The sequence below is a fragment of the Aulonocara stuartgranti genome (assembly GCF_965226115.1).
Source record: "Aulonocara stuartgranti genome assembly, chromosome: 15".
NCBI lineage: Eukaryota > Metazoa > Chordata > Actinopteri > Cichliformes > Cichlidae > Aulonocara > Aulonocara stuartgranti.
Window position 1 is genome coordinate 42,646,308 of NC_138951.1, and position 19,041 is coordinate 42,665,348.

The 19,041-nt window shown below is 41.1% G+C and overlaps 1 protein-coding gene and 1 long non-coding RNA gene across 2 annotated transcripts; both read right to left on the minus strand.

Moving 5' to 3' along the window:
- Positions 1-2,043: 2,043 nt before the first annotated feature.
- LOC309689527 (uncharacterized protein) lies at positions 2,044-9,578 on the minus strand. The gene is made up of 5 exons (XM_082506045.1): positions 8,906-9,578; positions 7,372-7,527; positions 7,201-7,290; positions 5,953-6,231; positions 2,044-4,403 (listed from the first exon to the last, which is right to left on the minus strand). Exons 1-5 carry the CDS (start codon positions 9,197-9,199, stop codon positions 4,119-4,121), a joined length of 1,104 nt encoding a protein of 367 aa, XP_082362171.1. The 5' UTR covers positions 9,200-9,578; the 3' UTR covers positions 2,044-4,118.
- Positions 9,579-9,748: 170 nt separating this feature from the next.
- On the minus strand, positions 9,749-15,838 carry LOC309689960. The gene is made up of 5 exons (XR_014271568.1): positions 15,814-15,838; positions 15,197-15,289; positions 14,250-14,318; positions 14,024-14,132; positions 9,749-10,111 (listed from the first exon to the last, which is right to left on the minus strand). It is a non-coding gene; the product is annotated as an uncharacterized lncRNA (long non-coding RNA).
- Between the last annotated feature and the right edge of the window lie 3,203 nt (positions 15,839-19,041).

The window sequence follows — 19,041 nt, forward strand, 5'->3', positions numbered from 1 at the left end:
AATTATCCGTTCAGAGCACCGCACTACTCACTGGAGAGCTTTGCAGTTGTAGGCGGTGCTGTTGCCGTACCAGGTGGTGATGCATCCAGTGAGGATGCTCTCAATGACACAGTGATAGAAGGTCCTGAGGATGCGGGGGCTCATGCCGAATCTTTTCAGTCTCCAGAGAAAGAAGAGGCGCTGCTGCGCCTTCTTCACTGTTTTGTTTGTGTGTACTGACCACGTAAGATCCTCAGCCAGATGTACACCAAGGAACCGGAAGCTGCTCACTCTCTCCACAGCAGCGCCGTTGATGGTGATGGGGGGTGTGTGCTTCTCTGCACCTCCGGAAGTCCACTATCAACTCCTTTGTCTTTGCGACGTTGAGGGTGAGATGGTTGTCTTGACACCAGTGGGTCAGGGCGCTGACCTCCTCCCTGTAAGCCGTCTCATCACCGTTGGTGATAAGACCCACCACTGTAGTGTCGTCCGCAAACAGTGGTGGGTCTTATCACCAATGGTGATGTCTACTAGAAAGTGGTGAAAATGGTGAAAGTCTACTAGAAGATATGAGTGCAGCATTATGGACAATCACCATCATCAACTAGTCAGCTGATCGACACCACAGCATCAGTGATCACTAAGATGCTTGGCTACAAGATGAACAGCCAAAAGGAGCAGTACCCTCCATGACATTAGGCCAACATCAAGGCAGCACAGAGGGATGTTAGCCAACTATTGGAGCTGCAGAAAGGTGTGAAGAAGGGATGCAAGCTGTCCATCCCAAACCTCCACTGGAGATGGAGGAATACTGGAAGAGCATACAGGAGAAGGACACAACATCAATACTTAGTGGCTAGTGGATCTAATAGCAACCTCCCTCAACAGGATCTAGTAACTATCACCTTTGCAGACATCCAAGAAACAGCTAACGAAGGTAAGATAGCAAAGGACCCTCAAGCTCCCAGTCCTCTGGTAGAGAACCCAAACCTTATCCCAAATGATGAAGACTGCTTCCAGTGTGAGTGGGAAAATAAATATATAATAAATATGCACACACAATGCTTTCTAGTGTAGTGGTTGGATACTAATGTGCAATGATACATGCTGCTATTGATATGTACATACCCCATACGATGCTAAATACTAAAAGTGAAAGGAGAAATGTTGGCAACTGCTAATCTTCTAATTCATTGGGTGCACCTCCATCATCCTTCTAGCCTACTTTGCTAATGTATGACAGACAACTTTTTCACACGCCACCTTCCCTACTTTAAAAATGTTGATTGAGAAGGTTAGCAAGAGGAAACATCTGTTATGATGATAATAACAGAAGGTCATTTGCTTGCTAATGCTAGCTGTGTTTCCATACAAAGTGCGCATTCTAACTGATCAGAGCAGTGAAAGAAGAGCCAGTGGCAACTTGCCTTGCATGCTGTTCTCCCATGAGTTTTTGATGAAACACCAGAGGTTTATTTACAATGTGCATATGCAGACCACATGAAAAAAGCTTCTGGCTTCTGAGCTGGCCCAGCTCAAGTCAGTGTCAATGGGAGACAGTCCCCCCCGCAAGACAGAGACAGCTACAGTGTGAGTATGAAATAAACACAGCTTTTAGCCACAGCAGGTAACTGCGGTGACAAAATAGTAATAATGTAAAGGATGAATGCAAACAGGCGAGGAACTTTTATCATAGCGTTGTCTGAGATGAAAGGAGAGAGATCACTTTATTTTGGCAAATTTTCATTTATGTCCGTTTTTAGATTGGACAAGTCATACACCGTTGGCCATACTTTTCCTGATGGAGTGCCACTGCTACCAAGTAGTACACGTTTAAGGAGAAAAGAATACAGCAATGATGTCATTAATAGCACCAAAAAAAGCGGTCTGAGTAGGTTTTTTATTACTATCTAGTGTTAATTACAACTCTGTTTATAGAGTGGAAGGAGCAGTGAATGAATGACAACAACATTTTGTGTCGACTCAGTTTGCTCTGCTCGTGTCTCGTCTGCCATTCCACCTGACAGTTTGGGCTTGACTTCATTGTTCTGCCTCATGCATGGGGAGCCTGTTTTGTAACAATGGCAGGCTGCATTTCTCTTCATGCTGAATAACAGCAGTGCCACTGATGGAATGTGTTGTAAACAACTGAATTTAATGAAATATCTTATCAGTGGAGCTCACTTGCCACTGGGGACACCCAGTGTCTAATGCAGCAATTAATTCTGCAAATGAGTTATGAGTGAGTTATGCAAGGCAATATTGCTCATTACAGCTGGGCTGATTGCATTATAGCTGGGATCTAATTGAGATGCCAGAGCCACAGAGGAGAAGCTGTTGAGGCTTTATAGAAGACCAACACCAAGAGGCACAGTGAATCATTCAGGCACAAGTTTCAGCAATGATATTGCAGATACACAAAAAGTCAGAACAGATGACAAAGCTGAAAACCTACAATAAGCAAAGAATATCAGTTTTTTACAGTATAATCCTTAAAGGCTTGTATCATCCATTTGTGTCATCCAACAATAAGATGTGTTTGTCGTCACGTTTCATTGTTGTCCAAGTCAAAGCTGGCTGAGCTGTGCAGTCATTGTGACACTTATCTCAGGTGAGTGACATATGAGTTATTGCTGTAGAAAAGCTGCTTATACCAGTCCAAACACAGAAACAGTTGCACACATGTGTCACATTTTACATCATTTGTCTCGGTGAACAAAATTGTTATTTTGACATCATGTGAGTTTCTTGGTTTAACTAATGATTCTGCAAGATTAAAAATTATCTTCGCTTACACTTGAAAGACGTTTAGTTATTTTGGACCTCACTCTGTCTGCTATCCCAAAAAGAATAGAGAAAGATATTTAGAGGGAATTTGGGAACTTTACTGACTTGACTGGAAAACTGAGGATGTCAGTAGATGTTGTTAGCCTGGTTTAGACTTTGTAGCATCATAACAAGCACTCACAACACGATTCTCTGTATTGAGCCAATTATTATTATTCTGTCACCGATAAATACAAAACAGCAGAGAAAAACTAGACAAACATGTATAGCTGAATTCGACAGTACTGAGCAAGCCAATAACAACTGGTGTGGGCTGAGTTGATGTAACCAGTAGTTGCATTTCTAGGGAGGTCAGGTTACACCATGGGGTTTGCGGTTGTGATGTAGCTATGGCTTAGATTTCCCACTGACGCACAAAAGGTCAGTTTTTAGCGTTTTCCTTTACAGATGATGCTTGTTCAATAAAGGACAAAAAATAACCTTCCAGTTGCTTCTGACACTACTTTATAAGTAACTGTTGCACCTCACCTAATGTAATGCATCATATTTGCACAAATTAACATCCTAATTGGAACATCTCAGTCAGGACATCCTTCTAAAATTCATCTATTTGTTGAACTCAGGGGGCACATTATGAGATCTTAAATGGTGTTTTATTTCCACGATGAGTTTTATTGTTTTTTTTTCTTTTCTCTTGTTTTCTGTTTATAGATGCATTAAACTGCAGTTTCCAATTTAGATTTAAAGTATCCCTTGTGACTGGATGAAAACGTTCCCACCTTGTGATGAGTTTCTCTTTTTTTATTCACATGTAATAAGAGAACATTTTCTTAAACTATAGCTCTGAGTTTTAAAGCAGCCTTTAAAATGTTAAATCCAGAACAATACTTCCACACAGGCGTTTCACCATGAAACACATTGCTTTGGTAAGCTGGCATTGATGATATTAGATACTGTGAGTAAAAGAAAACATAATTAAAATATAATGTGTTAAATTTGCTTGGATGAGAGGGTCCAGCTGTAGATCAGAGGAATCCGGTTGTTCAGTCTGACGTCACGGATGACGTTACTGGTATTTCCGGGCCTAAGTGCTCCTCAAGAAACAACGATGGCGGAGCCAGTGACTTTGTTCACGATTACCTCCTTCTTTAGCGAAGTACCAATTAGGGTTAAAAAGGGTCTTAATTCCTTCAACTCTAGTAAAGTGGTCAGTGTAACCGTTTTTCCAGGCGGAATTATAAAAGGAAGTGTCCAGGCATCCATGAAAAAGAAGATTTACAACGTTGAGGTGAGCTAGGAGTAAGCTAGCTAGCCGACGATTAAACATGAGATATTCTGTATTCTGATGTATTTCATAAAGCACACACACGTACAGCAATGCTATAACAGTGGACATAAAATCTGGAGATCAAAACTCCAGACATCCAGAGGCCCCCAGAACACAAGAGACCAAGGAAGACCAACAGAGGGGCAGCATCGCCACTGTCCCAGAAAGAGCTGAGGAGAGTCCCAGATGAGGGCTCACTCAGCAGCCGCGGAGCAGAAGCCAGGGGGAGTTGCAGTGACGCGCCCGTGAGCTCCGCCGGCAGCCAGCCGTGCCTGAGTGACCGAGCCCCAGGCCGAGAGGCCGAGGGCACCTGTCAATGGAAAATTGTACTTAGTAGTCAGTATAATCTTTCAGTGATATAAGTTTGCATATGGTAGAATACTGCATGTAATCACTTGTGTGTAGAAGTATATAGTTGGTGGCATATTGAAAGAATGTCTCATAGGAGGTCTGTAACATTCTAGGGTGTTCACCCCCACATCCTACACTGAAAAAAATAATCAGTGGGATAAACATAAAAAAATCATTGTAATCGGTTGCACGCAATTAAGTTATGTTTTGTCAACCTTATTTTTTCATGTTATAACTGCACACAAATTTTTTGTAACATGAACATGATTTTTTCATGTTGTTTGTATCCTTTTCATTCATGTCAAATATTTATAGAAACTACTTGTTTATCAGACATTAACTGGTTATGTAAAATGTAAAGAGTTCCTTTATGTTAATTGTATTTGACTACCATGTGTTAGATTGACAAGATAATTTTATGCTATATACACATATATGTATACACACACACACACACACACACACACACACTGTATGTACTGTATATTTTGCTTTCAATCAAACCAACAAGCAAAACATTTTTTAACAATGACCTGTATTTTTCAAAACAGTATACAATTGGAAGTCGTAACAGCAGTTCAAGATTATACTTGAGTCATCTGAATGCATCTCTTCCAAAATGTACCAAACACAAACAACTTCTGGATCTTAATTCAACATTCTAGGGCCTATGAAAATGTTAACGCTGAATTTTCTAGGAATACTGGCCCAAAGGTAAAAGGTGAGAATTCCTCGGGTAATTTTTAAAATTTTTTTTTTAAATGTAAGAGCCGTAAGGCACTATGGCAACAGGAATGCAAATATTAAAATATGACGAAGAAAAGCTTGAAAATAACATTTTCACCCACAAACACAAAATCAAGAGCCCTAAAATGTGATTCGTTTTGGCTTCCTTCTATAAGTGAAACATCACAATAACTTATACTAACAAACAAAACAAAACAGTGGTTGGACATCACAACATAACCAAAATTACTGTAACCATGTCCAATGAACTTAAAAATTGTATGCCTTCTAAACAGCTGCTTCAATTACTTCAGGCTTTTTACCTGAGAGCAGTTACCAGCTTCAAAATGACTTTGGTGACGGCAATGATGCAACGATCATTTTACAATTGAATGGGACTGAGTTATGTCAGTGGCAATACACCTTGATTGAAAATTTGTGCAGAAGCAGAAAGTGTGGCACACTCAGCCTCAATGTGATGAGAAATACAAACAAACCAAGAAAACAAGAAAAAAAACACTAGAGTACAAACTATTCCTCAAAAGAGTATGGCTTGAAAAATGAACATTGAATGCTATAGTAATGATGGCCCCAAAGTTAAAAGTGAAAGTTGCTCCTACCAGTAAAAACCTATAAAATTGTGAGAAAAATCAGTTTCGCTATATACTGTAATTTTACCAGTGTTGGCAAAAAAGAATCAATGGAACATATTCAGAGAGGTAGACATATTGTTTCCATGTCATAACTGTTCACTCGTACAGTCTGTTCTTGAGAACCTGTACCTTCTTTGAAAGGCTGTTCCCTTCGAGCTCCATAAGCAGTTTCTGGAATACCTCGAAGGTATACTTCAGTTCTGGTGGGTAGGTCAGGTTCAAAGTGTACATTAATCCAAATAGCATAGCAGCTGCTAGGGCACAGTTGTCCAAATCCTGCAAGACTCTCTGGCCTTCCAGGACTATCCCAATGTACTCAGGGCTGTCACTGGCATCTCTTGACTTGATGATATAGATTCCCATTGTTGTTTCCTCAATAGATTGTTGGATAACTCCTTCATCTGTGGCCTGGAAAATACACATTCCCAAAATTAAATTCAACAGAACACTGGTCATTGCAAAGAAGCAGAATACTGTCAGAGAATGAAGAAGTGTTCAACTATGAACACCTCTTCATTCTCTGAAGAGGTGTTCAGAGAACACGTGGTCCTAATGCATGTAGAAGAAAAAAAAGGTAAAACACCTAAACATAATATCTTCTCTAACCCATATAGACAATTCTCTGTATCTCTTTCTTGGTTAAGGTGACATTCAACCCATTTATTAGTAGATAACTACATTTTGCCATGGTTTAAAAAGGACGCTGAATAAAGCAGTATTTTTTACAAAGTGAATGACACAAAACAAGCTTGTTGATTTAGTTTGGTTTTTGCAATAACCGTGAGATACTAACATCTGAACTGTGCTAAACTATGATCCAAAACAAAGACGTTAGCTGGATCCAAGTATTTCATAAATATTTTTTTTATAAACACTTCCAGGCCATACAGTATTTTGTCTAATAAATAAGGTGGCCCCAATATTTATTAGATATGTCCATTAAAAAGTGAAATTGTGGCATGTCAGCATGTATATAAAACAAGGTTTCATAGCTAAATATAGTCTAATCCTTTTCAGATATGTCTATTCATTTTAGAATAAAAAAAAGACATACAAACTGGGGGCCGCCAGTGGTATCCCCCAGTCACCAGCAGATACACCTGTGGCACAATTTTGAAAATCTTAGATCATTTTCAAAATCCGAGAGGTCAATGTCACTGAGATTCAAAATCTTTTTAGTAGCTGCACCAATGGGATGAATTTGACAATCCGACATGACTTTGTTGTTCAGTTGTCCACGCGTCATTGTGGCAATAAAAGCCTTTTTCAGCCAAGGGGTAAGAGATTTTAGATTTTTAAGTTTTGGGAGGGGGGGTTTAGTTCATGAAGCAACCACATTTATTTTCAATAAAAATGACCTTCTATAATAACACTTACCACATGTTCTGTCATTAAATTGCTGGGGTCTTCGTTGAGGTACACGCAGAGCCCCTTGATAATACATTCACGCACAAGATCAACATCATCCTGGCAAAGGGTGACAAGCAGCGTTTTGTTAAAATTATTATTTTCTCTAAACTGTAGACACAAATTAAAATTCTTTCTTACCTGGGCCATGGGTTCCAGAATATTCTGCAGTCTTCTTCCTATGTGTCCTCCTCGCTTTTTAAACACCTTTATAAATTTGTCCGATAGCACATCAATTTGCGAGAGAAATCGGGACTGCAGTGGCATGGTGGTAATCCGCCTAAACTCTGCATTTATCTAAAAAGAGAAGTTGACACATAAAAATACAGTCACGAACTCAAATGTAACAAGGTCACATTTACAAAAACTTATATCTTTTCTCATATTACTAATTTTTAGCTATGCATCCCACTCACTTTTGTGGTGAAATGGACTGATTTTTATATAGTGCTTTTCTACTCTCCCGGAGTACTCAAAGCGCTGTATACAACATGCCGCATTCATCCAATCACATCAATTCACACAAACACTGTTTTCTAAGTTTTTTAGTGCTTCCTAACTACCATTCATACTCCGATGAACGCATCAGAGAGCAATTGGGGTTAGTATCTCTTGTAGCCGAAGGATACTTGGCATGCAGACTTGAGGAGCCAGGGATCAAACCACTAAGCTTCTGATCAGTAGATGGCCTGCTCTACCTCCTGAGTTAAAGCCTACAACAAGAACAATGTCACAGGCCACACAGATTGACAACCCTCCATCAGTAGAGCTTAATTTCGATAGGCTTCCAGAGGAAAAAAGTTACACAACTGCTCGCGTTAGAAGTGGCTTATAACAACTGATTGTATATAAAAAGAGAATGATGTCACCACTTGTTAATTTCTAATTTGAAGTCTTAAGCTGTGCGTTTCCACAGTTGCCCTTCCAGCTTTCTTTTAAATAGCACGTCATTAGCACAGTGTAGATCTGCCTATGGAATCAAGAGACACTGTACCCTCATTAGTTAATCAAAAATCGTTAGCCAATGAGCATACACTAGTCCACTGTCCTTTTCCATATTAATGGGTACAATGAACACCATGTCATAATGGTAAATGGCCTGTATTTATATAGCGCTTTACTAGTCCCTAAGGACCCCAAAGCGCTTTACATATCCAGTCATCCATCCATTCACACACACACACACACACACACACACACACACACACACACACACACACACACACACACACACACACTGGTGATGGCAAGCTACATTGTAGCCACAGCCACCCTGGGGCGCACTGACAGAGGCGAGGCTGCCGGACACTGGCGCCACCGGGCCCTCTGACCACCACCAGTAGGCAACGGGTGAAGTGTCTTGCCCAAGGACACAACGACCGAGACTGTCCAAGCCGGGCAGTGAAACTAGCAACTTAGACCACAAACACTCAGGAACCATAAACCATGTTTACTGAGGTCAAAGATAAAGTCAGCAGACCTAGAAACCATTTCTATCTTTTATATACAGTGTATGCTTCAGGTGCTATAATCAATAACAAAAAATCTTTACAATTCTAAATGACTTCTGACATTTTCCACAAACCTGGCAGACAACGTAAATGTTGTCAATGTTCTATTACAGGATACCATTAAAACACAATGATCTTCACAAAAGAATTCACAAATTACATACCTCGCTCACTTCAAAGAGTGCTGGCCATCTTGCCTGGAAGTCGCTGATCATGGGTGTGTCACAAACTACTTCATGTCTCCTATATGCAAATGTTTTCTCCATTTTCATTCTCACCACCTCCCGGTTGTTTGTCTTCTTCACATCTAAAAGAAGCTCCACTCTCACAGTCTCAAGGCTATCTTCAGATTCTCCAACCGGATAGGGGGGACAATAGTTTACTTCAGACCGCCGTGGTCTTTTAACGGCAAAAGCAGCACTTGATTTGCCCCCTGATTTCTGTGTCACAGAGTTCATAACCACCTCAGGGCATCCTAACTTTCTTAATTGAGTGCGGTAACTTGCCAGTTTATTCTTTAAGCTAGCTTTCCATCCAGCATATCCTGTGAGGGAGCCCCTCTCAGTGAGACAAGGATGTTTTGAGATGAGGGCCTCACCAACTGTGTTAAAGTCTTTATCAGTGACATAAACTTTGTATCTGACAATTTCTTGAATGAGGCCTTCAAGAATTTGCGACTTCAGTTTAGGATCTGGAGTAAGCAATGTGCCCTTTTCTTTGTATGCTGCATTGCCTCGCTCAAGTTTTAGCTCTGCATCAAAGGAAAACTCAGGAACACAGAAAACCCTTGGCCACAATGCCCTAGAGGTTGATGAGCAGGATGCCTCAGATTCTGGTGATGAGGGAGTTTTTCCTTCCCACTGTCGCCAAAGTGCTTGCTCATAGGGGGTCATATGATTGTTGGGTTTTTCTCTGTATCTATGAAGCGCCTTGAGGCGACTTTTGTTGTGATTTGGCGCTATATAAATAAAATTGAATTGAATTGAATTGAATTGAATTGAATTAGAGTATGTCTGTATCAACACATCCACTGGACCGGGAGGTGGAATCATCCAGACCAAAACTGCATGAAGCATCAGCTTCATCAGCCTCAGCAGACTGTGTAGTTAAGCCTTCAGCCAGGGAAGTCATTCTGATTGTTCCCCTATCTTGTATTTCATCCATTGAAGTAAGGTTCATGAACTCATTCCCAAATAGTGGATCCATGAACTGAAGCCGGAAGTTGCTATTATTGAGGCCACACTGTCTTTGCACTTCTTCAATAAGTTCAATAACGGATCCTGGAAGTCCACAGTGAAAAGTCAGCCTCTGACTGCTGTTGTCTCCCAAAATCACTTTGAGAATTGCCGGGGCCATTGTATATCCTTAATCTGCGAAATAGATGTAAAAGAACACTATACTTTAAAAAAAAATGTGAAATGATCAATCACAAAAACGCGTCTGAATAATTAAATCTCAAACTTAAAAACTACATAACAGATAATTAAAAGATTGATAAGCTGCCCACAAGAAAATTAACAATTTAAATTGGAAAAAAGAGAAAAATCAAAAGTAGCCCCCCCAAAAAATAAACATTATGTCTGCATATCCAGTGTTTAACAAACTTATTACACCACAAGCCCCCCCCCCCAAAAAAAAAGAAAGAAAAACAAAATATTTTAGAATTAAAAGTTTAGAAGTCCTTTTCCTTTTCAGTGCATTACCAACATTTTAACATTAAGAACAGGAGTGAGGAGTTTAAAACTGAAGTCATCTTTTTATACGCAAATGTGAGCTGGCATACTAGACTTCTCTGAGAAATCAGAAATTAATCAAGCACAATCCACCACTAAAATCTATTTTTCTGTTCAGGATTGATACTTAACTGAAATTTCACAGCAAAAGCTCAAAATCTTACCAAGTATATTTGTCTTTTTTCTAGTCAAAATAATCTCATCACACCTAAAATAATACACATTCAGCTACAGAGTTACATTTCAGTGAGATATAGTAACTTGTTTTTAGACAGTGCATCTTAAAACTGAAGAATTTTCACCTAATACAAGTTATTTTTGCTTGAAATAAATTTTAAAAATCTGCCAAGTGAACAAGTGAAAATTCTCCAGTTTCAAGATGCACTGATGATCTTTTTTGACTAGAAATAAGACAAATATACTTTGACCATTACAGAAACATAAACAGAGGAAGCACATAGAGTGCAAACCTCCGCCAAGCCAGCTCACTCTAGAAGAGATCAGAGAGCCAAAGAAATTTGATATTTAGAATCCCTGTATGACTATATTTTGTAAATATAACCAATGGCAGTAAGAAACATAGTTTTAAATAGCTCTATATAACATTACTGTCACTTTGACCTTTAGAAAAATCTGTTGAGCTTGAAGGAGAGGTCAGAGGTCGAAAGTGACATAATATTTTTTTTAAAAAAGTTAAATGATACAATCTATGTTTACAATAAAAACTACACTTGTAATAATCAGTTTCTAAGTTAAAAGACTTTTTGTGAATTTTCCACCAATAAATCCTTAAGTTGACCTTGAAGACATCACTTCCTTGGCTGTGGTAATAATTTTGGTAATTACCAATACTGTTAATATAGGGCAGATCTACATTAAACCTTACACTGGGTGGTCAAACAAATGTGTTAAGCACTGCACATTATCTGTCTTGTAGCCCTATGTCCAAACAAAAACAAAAAGTGCAGTCAAGTAAGAACAAAACTGCAAACTAATCAAAACTCCTAATTAACCAACCTTTTATGATGATATGTCTTTTTAAGGTCACCATTCGGATTGGGCCAATCATGTAATCAGCCAACGGATAAGTGTCACAGAGTTCACTCAGTGCTAGAAGCTTGATTTCTCTTGAAGGGGACATACTTAATTCAAAGGCTCTGTAGTGTTCATTGTACCACCCACACAACACTTTGACAATGAGAAACAGGTTCTCATTAATAACACACATCTGAATAATTTCGGCAAACTCTGGTAATCCGGATGTTGAACCATGAGTAACTATCATCCCTTCACTGTAGGTTATGCCAATAACTGACACGTTTTTGGCCAGATATACTTCACATGTACCAGGGTGTTTTGACCTAATAGCTTGACAAACGTCCTCTTTCAGTAGATCAACTGGAACTGGGGACGCATGATGTGCATCTAGGTTGCATTTACCATATGACGGTGAGCTGATGTGGAAAGAAATCATCAGCTGATGTTTTGAAGCCAAAGTCAAAGGTACATTTTTATAGCAACTGGTGTGTTTGACAATTTGCTTAAAAAAACGATGTTTGGCTTCAAATCGCATTGTCCATACTGCTGAAAGAGGGCCAAAGTACCTTATCATCTGAGGATAGTGCTCAAGAAAGTGATGCTTTGGTAGAAGTCTGACACAGGAAAACAGCTCTTGGTACCTTTGTCTGTGTTCAACTATTTTGCTTTCAAGATATGAGATGGACTCATCAGTATGTACAAGGGCAACAACTAACTCAACAATATCTTTTAAAACCATTAATACAACCCATGCTGGCTCATTTTCTGGCACACGATGTCCTATTAAAAATGGGAGCAACCTCAGCAAATTCCAGTTTTCATGGGCATTGCCTCCAATTGTTTTCAGACGCAAGAGTCTCTGTGGCACAACATGTGGCTTGTTTGTTTTGTCTGACCATTTATAGGGGAATGACAATATAGCTTTATTTAGCTCATCTATTGTAAAAATCTTCTTGGATATCAGTGATGCTAAGCAATGAGCCACCTCTACTGGCACAATACCCTCAAATAAGTCATGAGCAATGTCAGGGGGAAAACCAGAGACTACATGAAAATGTGACAATCGTTTTGCAAAAACACAATCTTGTTTAACCCCCAAGTACTGTGTGCTGTTCTCAGAGGCTTTTTTAACATGTTCTGCATGAACTGCTTTAGTTCGGAGGCCAAAAAAACCTGAAGCAACACTGTGAGAATTACTATCACAACGTTTTGCTGTGCAAAACTGACAGAAGTAATCACCAGAAAAATTTTCAACAAAGCCAGCAATGCTGTGTGCTCCCAAATTATCAGCCACAATGCTATGCAAAGTACCCTAACAAAGCAATATACACACCATGGTCCTCCAAACTTTTAAGATCTTCCACAAGAGGTTCCAAAACTTTGTCATAACCATATGCTCTAACATCATCACTTTTACAAAGCACAGCAAGATAAATAGATGATAAAGCAGAGTGACAGCCTGGGGGCAGGTTTGCTAGTATCCAATAAACACCAAAAAGCTTGTGCTTCTTTCGAGACGTCCCTAGGGGATTGCAGGTCTCAAAATCATCTACATACAAACAAAGTGATATACGCAACTCATCAGCATTCAAGAAACAGTTGTTTTTGAAATGATAACCATCTTTAACAGACCTGTACTCATAAGATGGGTCAACTTCAGTTTCGTCCTTTCCTCTATGACTTTCAAGTACCTTATCAAGAATTGCTTTTCTATTTAAAAGTTGCTGTAATGATTGTAACAGTGGGACATACTGAAAGGTGCGCTTCTTTTTTTGATCAAGTATGTAGGTAACTGGTTCCACAACACCAAACGTTTCCCTGTAAAATTGTTTACGTTGATATGTGGTGCTAAGAGGGCCTCCTTTTCCTATTGCGTTTTGAAGAGGGTCAGATAAACAAACTGCTGCAAGGATTTCTTCAACTACAGAGTCTTCAACTTGAAGATGGTGACGGCTAAAGATGTCAGTTATGAAGTCTCTAGATACTGGGACTGATGCAGCGCTTTTTAAATACCTGGCACATGTACTAAACACTCCAACTTCAGTAAGGCCGCTGCAAGCTGCTGCTCTATTGCATTTGGCAGGGCTTCATCTTGATCACTGCAATCTACCGATATACAATTTGAATCCTCCTCGACAAATTCCTCACACTTTTCATCAGGAAATGATGACAGAGATGCTACTGTAGATTTCTTCACAGTACCTGGTTTAAAATCTGCAAGGTTATGGGGTGTATGTCTGCGACTCTTGTGAGATTTAAAGGTTCCATAAATACAAGTCTGAAAACTGCAACCAACAAACATGCAAGAAACATTTTCATTTTTCTTTAGATGTGAGTTGATATGAATAAAGTACTCCCTTTCATTTGCCAAGTTCTTGCAGGAACATAAGTGACAACTAAATATAGATAACTCTTTCAATGTCTGACTGTCTTGTGAAGAATGCACTCTACTTTGATGTACAATTAAGGCGTTCCATGTCTTAAATGTGCATGGGCATTTTGAATACCTACATGGATAACGGGAAGTACGTCCAAAGTGTGGATGTTTGAGTTTGTAATGATTAAGTAGCTCCAATCTACCTTTAACTGATACTGAGCACCCTTTACACTGCCACATTCACTGGAGAAGGAGGAGAGGGAGAGAGACAGATTCATTAACATTTGCAATGCAATTTAGTAGAACTTAAATGTACTTAAACCCCTTAAGTACTGCCCTATTTATAGTTCAAACACTCACCACCCCTACAGAGCCTTTAGGGACACTCAGGACAGAGGTAAATTTTGTTTCACAGGCAGAATACGATATCTAGAAAAAATCAAATTTTGCATCAATTATAAAAACATTTAGCATCTATTAAAGATGTAGACAAACTGTTCAACATAGTTCTATGTGTGTTTTAAAAATAAACTAATCATGGTTATTAATTATACATTAAAGTAATTTTCCATCTGATTAAAGCATTACAGATATATGGTAAATTACTACGCACCTTTATCTGGAAAAAAAAATATTCCATGTGGCAACCCAAACCTAATCCAAAAACTTAAAACTAAGTACAATGTTGATAACTGGAATATTACACATCTGTATCCTGCCACCAAAATTCTCTTTCAGTAATACTTAGTTACATAATTTAATTTGATCTTTCTGCAAAATAAAATTTACAAAAAGTAAGATAACATATGCAAATCTTCACTAACAAACAAAATATTATTACAACATTAACTTTTAATACCACTACAGAACAGCACTAGAGAATTGCTCTGAAGTGACAACAATCTGCCTCTCAGCAGGGACAAGCACCAAATATCTGTAAAGAAAAAGTCAATACATTTCAAATAATTATATTGTCACAATGACCCAGAAAATACAAAAAACTTACAATTTCTCTGGCACTAATGACTACTGCAGGCCCTTCATACCTTTCTTTTTTTTTGTAAAACATTTTTACTAACACCAGTTAACTAAATGCACACAAGTTTGTTGGAAAAGATGTTAACACGCATAATACTGCCCTGCAGCTTAAGCTAGCATTATCGTCATTTAATTTGAGGAATAATTCTTATTTTCCATTATGTTGCTCAACAGCAGTATATACGAAAAACTACCTCGGTAAAAATTCACACATCTGATAGATTTTATCTTCATTTCCTCTCGAAAATTTAGTTTTAAGTTTAATTTACCTCGACAAAGTAGAGCTCTGCGCCAAACGTACGCCTCCCACGAAGAGAAGAAATGGCGGACACCACGGTCAATCTTCCCTCGCAGAACACACCCTATAGGGGCGGGGTTTCAACAGAAAACATAACTATTTTCGATTATTTTAATTGACTTATTTTAAAAGACTGAACAGTCTTTTAAAAACAAGTGAAAAGCGTGAGACTGAATTATGTTTAGATCAAAAATATAAATGATTCATGTAGAATATGTGAAGCGCATATTTGCAAATTTAACAACCTCACAATAGCATGAAGCTTACATTAGCTTGAAGCTAGAGGTTGTCATTTTATTTAATTTTATTTTCTGGGCTTACAAACAGGACACGCAACATTTAGATAACTGTTACACTGAATCTTAAATCTGTATTGAGTGTTCTCGCTGCTGGCTGCAGAAGCAACATCATCCTATCAGCATGTTTATAGCGGCTGTGGCTATGTGCTGGTAATGTCACCGCTGACACACTATCAACAGAGCAGCCATATTAATAATAATAAAAACAGATTTTAGAAGAATAAATTGAACTAAAGCTACAGAAAAGCAAACATCCCATAAATATGACCTTACATGAGCACGAATTTACTTTATTTTGTGGCAGAAGACAGTCGTATCCCTGCCCTATTAGCTTGTTTAACCCTTTAAGACCTAACATAGAACCAAGTCCGCCAGAGCTTATATTATATTTTTACATGCTGTGGAGCCATTTTTGGGAGCATTTCAAGTTGCTATACATCAATACAACCATTATAGCCCAGATTTTAATAATATGTATTCATTAAGTGCATAGTAATTACATAAATTGCAAAAAAGTGCAATAAACTACAAAAAAATTGAAAATCGTTTTTGCTTTTTTAACATATATTTGTAGCTAGAGAAATTTAAGAGGCGTATCCCTCAAAACTGTAAATACAAAAAAGTTGCACAAAATAGTTTCCCACCACAGGAAATTTATTTTGAGTGTCTTCATAGTTTTATTTTTGAAATGCACCAATTTTTATACACTGCAGGAAAAACGAAAATAAATATTATACTGCAAATTTGCAAAAAAGCAGCATATGCATCAAAATAAACTATTTCCAGCAGTGCAATATGAGTCCTCAGCATCCCAGAAACGACACAGAAAGTCATAAAGTCAAAGATAACTTTTAAAAAGACGAGTATAGGCCCTGAGGCCCTGATAGTAAAAAAAGACTACATTTCCACGAAAATGACGTCACTTCTGGTTTCGGGCAGGTAATGGCAGAAATGCAAAAGTTCGCGCTGATGTCTATTCCAACGTAGGAAGTGTTATGACCAGCTGATTGGATCGGTAAAGCCTGTTTCTGGAATATTATGTTTTTGTTGCTGCAAGCGCTTTTTATGCAGTTTTTGCAAAGCTTTATGTGGAAGGAAACCGTGACCGAGGACAAGCTGATGGCATAAGTTGTAAGTACAACTCCTCCGGTTTCATATGCAAAAAAATTTTTTGCGCTAGCTTACGTGGTTGCAGTGCTACTGGGATTTAAAAATAGTTTGTCAGGGTTCCTGGGTCGTTGACCCAGTGATTTCAGTTTGTTCATGTTCAGTTTAGTTCGCCACATTAATATTCTCACTTCCTGTTTTTCCCCGCGTCAGCTTGTCTTCCATGTCATTAGTCAGATTATGTTCAGCTCTGTACTCACCTGTTTCCAATCATTGTCATCATTCAACCTGTGTATTTAAGTTCCTCGGTTTCACCAGTTCTCTGTCGTGTCATTGATGTTATGTCGTCGTCTCCGTCTGTATGTTCAGCTAGTCAGCCAGCCATCCTTCCAGTCTTTCAGCCAGCCAGTCACTCCATCGTTCCTGCTTTGTTCATTCACCCTCCAATAAATCCTCTTCATTTCTGCACCGTGAGTCCAGCGTTTGGGTCATCTCTTCCACGCCTCCACACACAACCTCTGACAGAATGACACGACCCGTGCCAAGAAGACACGCTTTTGACCCAGCGGACTCGGACCTTTACGAGCGGCAGGACGCAGCGCTCTCCATTTGGGCGGAGAAGCTCAGGTGGAAACAGCGGCTCTTCTCAGAGAGGGAGCACGTCTTTGAGGGGACTCGTCTGGCTCTGGGCGGACCTCGGAGACGCCGCGGTCCTCCACCTGCTGCCTCACCTGCATCGGAGCATTCGCCGCGGAGAGTGGGCGTCGCAGGCCAAGCTTCGGCCGCTCGCTCTCCCGCTGCTCCGCTCCTCGCTCGCCCGCCAGCCGTTTTACTCACCGGACCTTCAACTTCGCCATGGCACAGCGGCTCCGCCTACCACCTCGGCTCAATGGAGGCTCCCGTGCCAGAGGCTCGGCTGTGTACCCCGCCTGCTGCCTCTTCCCGGAGAAAGCGGCGCACACGTCGCCATAAAACGGACCTCTTTCAGCCACTCCCGATGGTGAGCTCCAGTGACTGTTTTTCGCACTCACCATCTGACTACTCACTTGAAACGCACCATAGACTCACCTCTGATTCATGGGGAGTCTCCCTCCTAGACGAGGACGTGGACTGGGAAGAGTTTTTCTGCTCTTCTCCAAAGACTGTAAATAGTGGTGGCAGGAAAACCAGAACAATCGCCAATAAACCTGCCAGTAACACACACACCATCACTATTTCCACACCCAGTGTTCAGCCACTTCCCACCAGCACGGGGGCCCAGTCTACGCCCACACCAGTGCCAGCTCCCAGGAGGAGGGCAGCTGCGACCCGGTCTACCTCCACACCTGCTTCTGTTTCTCAGGTGGGGGTGACTGGTGTCCAGCCACCTTCCGTGCCCGTCCCAGCGCCCAGCTTGAGGGCAACCCGAACCCAGCTTGACCTTCCTGGAGGCCTGGAAGAGCTAACCGGTCCACCGGCTACCTCACCACTTCATCCACCTCCTGACCCAGCCTTTCACGCCCTCGCACTATCCCTAGTTAGATTAGCTGAACTGTCCCCTGCTCAGGCCCCAGCTTTATTAGCCCAGGCTGCAGTTTTGTCCCCTTCGGTAACCCAGTCATCAGCTCAGCCACCAACCTCAGCTCCGTCGTCAGCCTCGCCTACCTCTGTTCCTCCTTTAGCATCTCCACTCCCGCCAGTTCCCTCACCTGCTGTTCAGCTTTCAATTCAGTCAGTTCCCTCACCTGCTGTTCAGCTTTCACTCCAGTCAGTTCCCTCACCTGCTGCTCAGCTTCCAGCCCCGTCAGTCCAGTCACCTGTAGCTCAGTCTGCTCCTGTCCTCCAGTCACCTGTAGCTCAGTCTGCTCCTGTCCTCCAGTCTCCTGTAGCTCAGTCTGTTCCTGTCCCCCAGTCGCCCGTCCTCCAGCCTGTCCAGTCTGTCGTTCACTCTTCTGTAGTCCAGTCTGCCGCCCAGTGCCCTGTAGTCCAGTCGCCTCCTGTTTCCCAGTCGCCTGTCCACCATCCCATTCAGTTCCCGGACCTGCAGCCACAGCACCCAGAGCCAGCTGTGAGCCTTCCTGCTTCTCAGCCAGGGGTTTCTGCTCCCGCTGGCCCGGCCACTCCTCGGCCAGAGGCCTCCGCGCCTACTGGCCCGGCCGCTCTCCAGCCAGAGGCCTCCACGCCTACTGGCCCTGCCTGTCTCCGGCCAGAGGCCTCCGCGCCTACTGGCCCTGCCTGTCTCCGGCCAGAGGCCTCCGCGCCTGCATCGCCTGGTCAGGCCTCTGCATCAGCTGCGCCCACGCCCGGTCAGGCCTCTGCATCAGCTGCGCCCACGCCCGGTCAGGCCTCTGCATCAGCTGCACCCACGCCCGGCCCGGCCTCTGCCTCAGCTGCACCCACGCCCGGCCCGGCCTCTGCCTCAGCTGCACCC

Coding starts and splice junctions, on each gene's coding strand:
- LOC309689527 (XM_082506045.1), bottom strand. CDS start 9,199: ATGAACTCTGTGACACAGAAATCAGGGGGCAAATCAAGTGCTGCTTTT. Junction 6,232..7,200: donor ATTTAATGACAGAACATGTG/GTAAGTGTTATT, acceptor TGTATTTTCCAG/GCCACAGATGAAGGAGTTAT. Junction 4,404..5,952: donor GGAACAGCCTTTCAAAGAAG/GTACAGGTTCTC, acceptor TTCCATTGACAG/GTGCCCTCGGCCTCTCGGCC.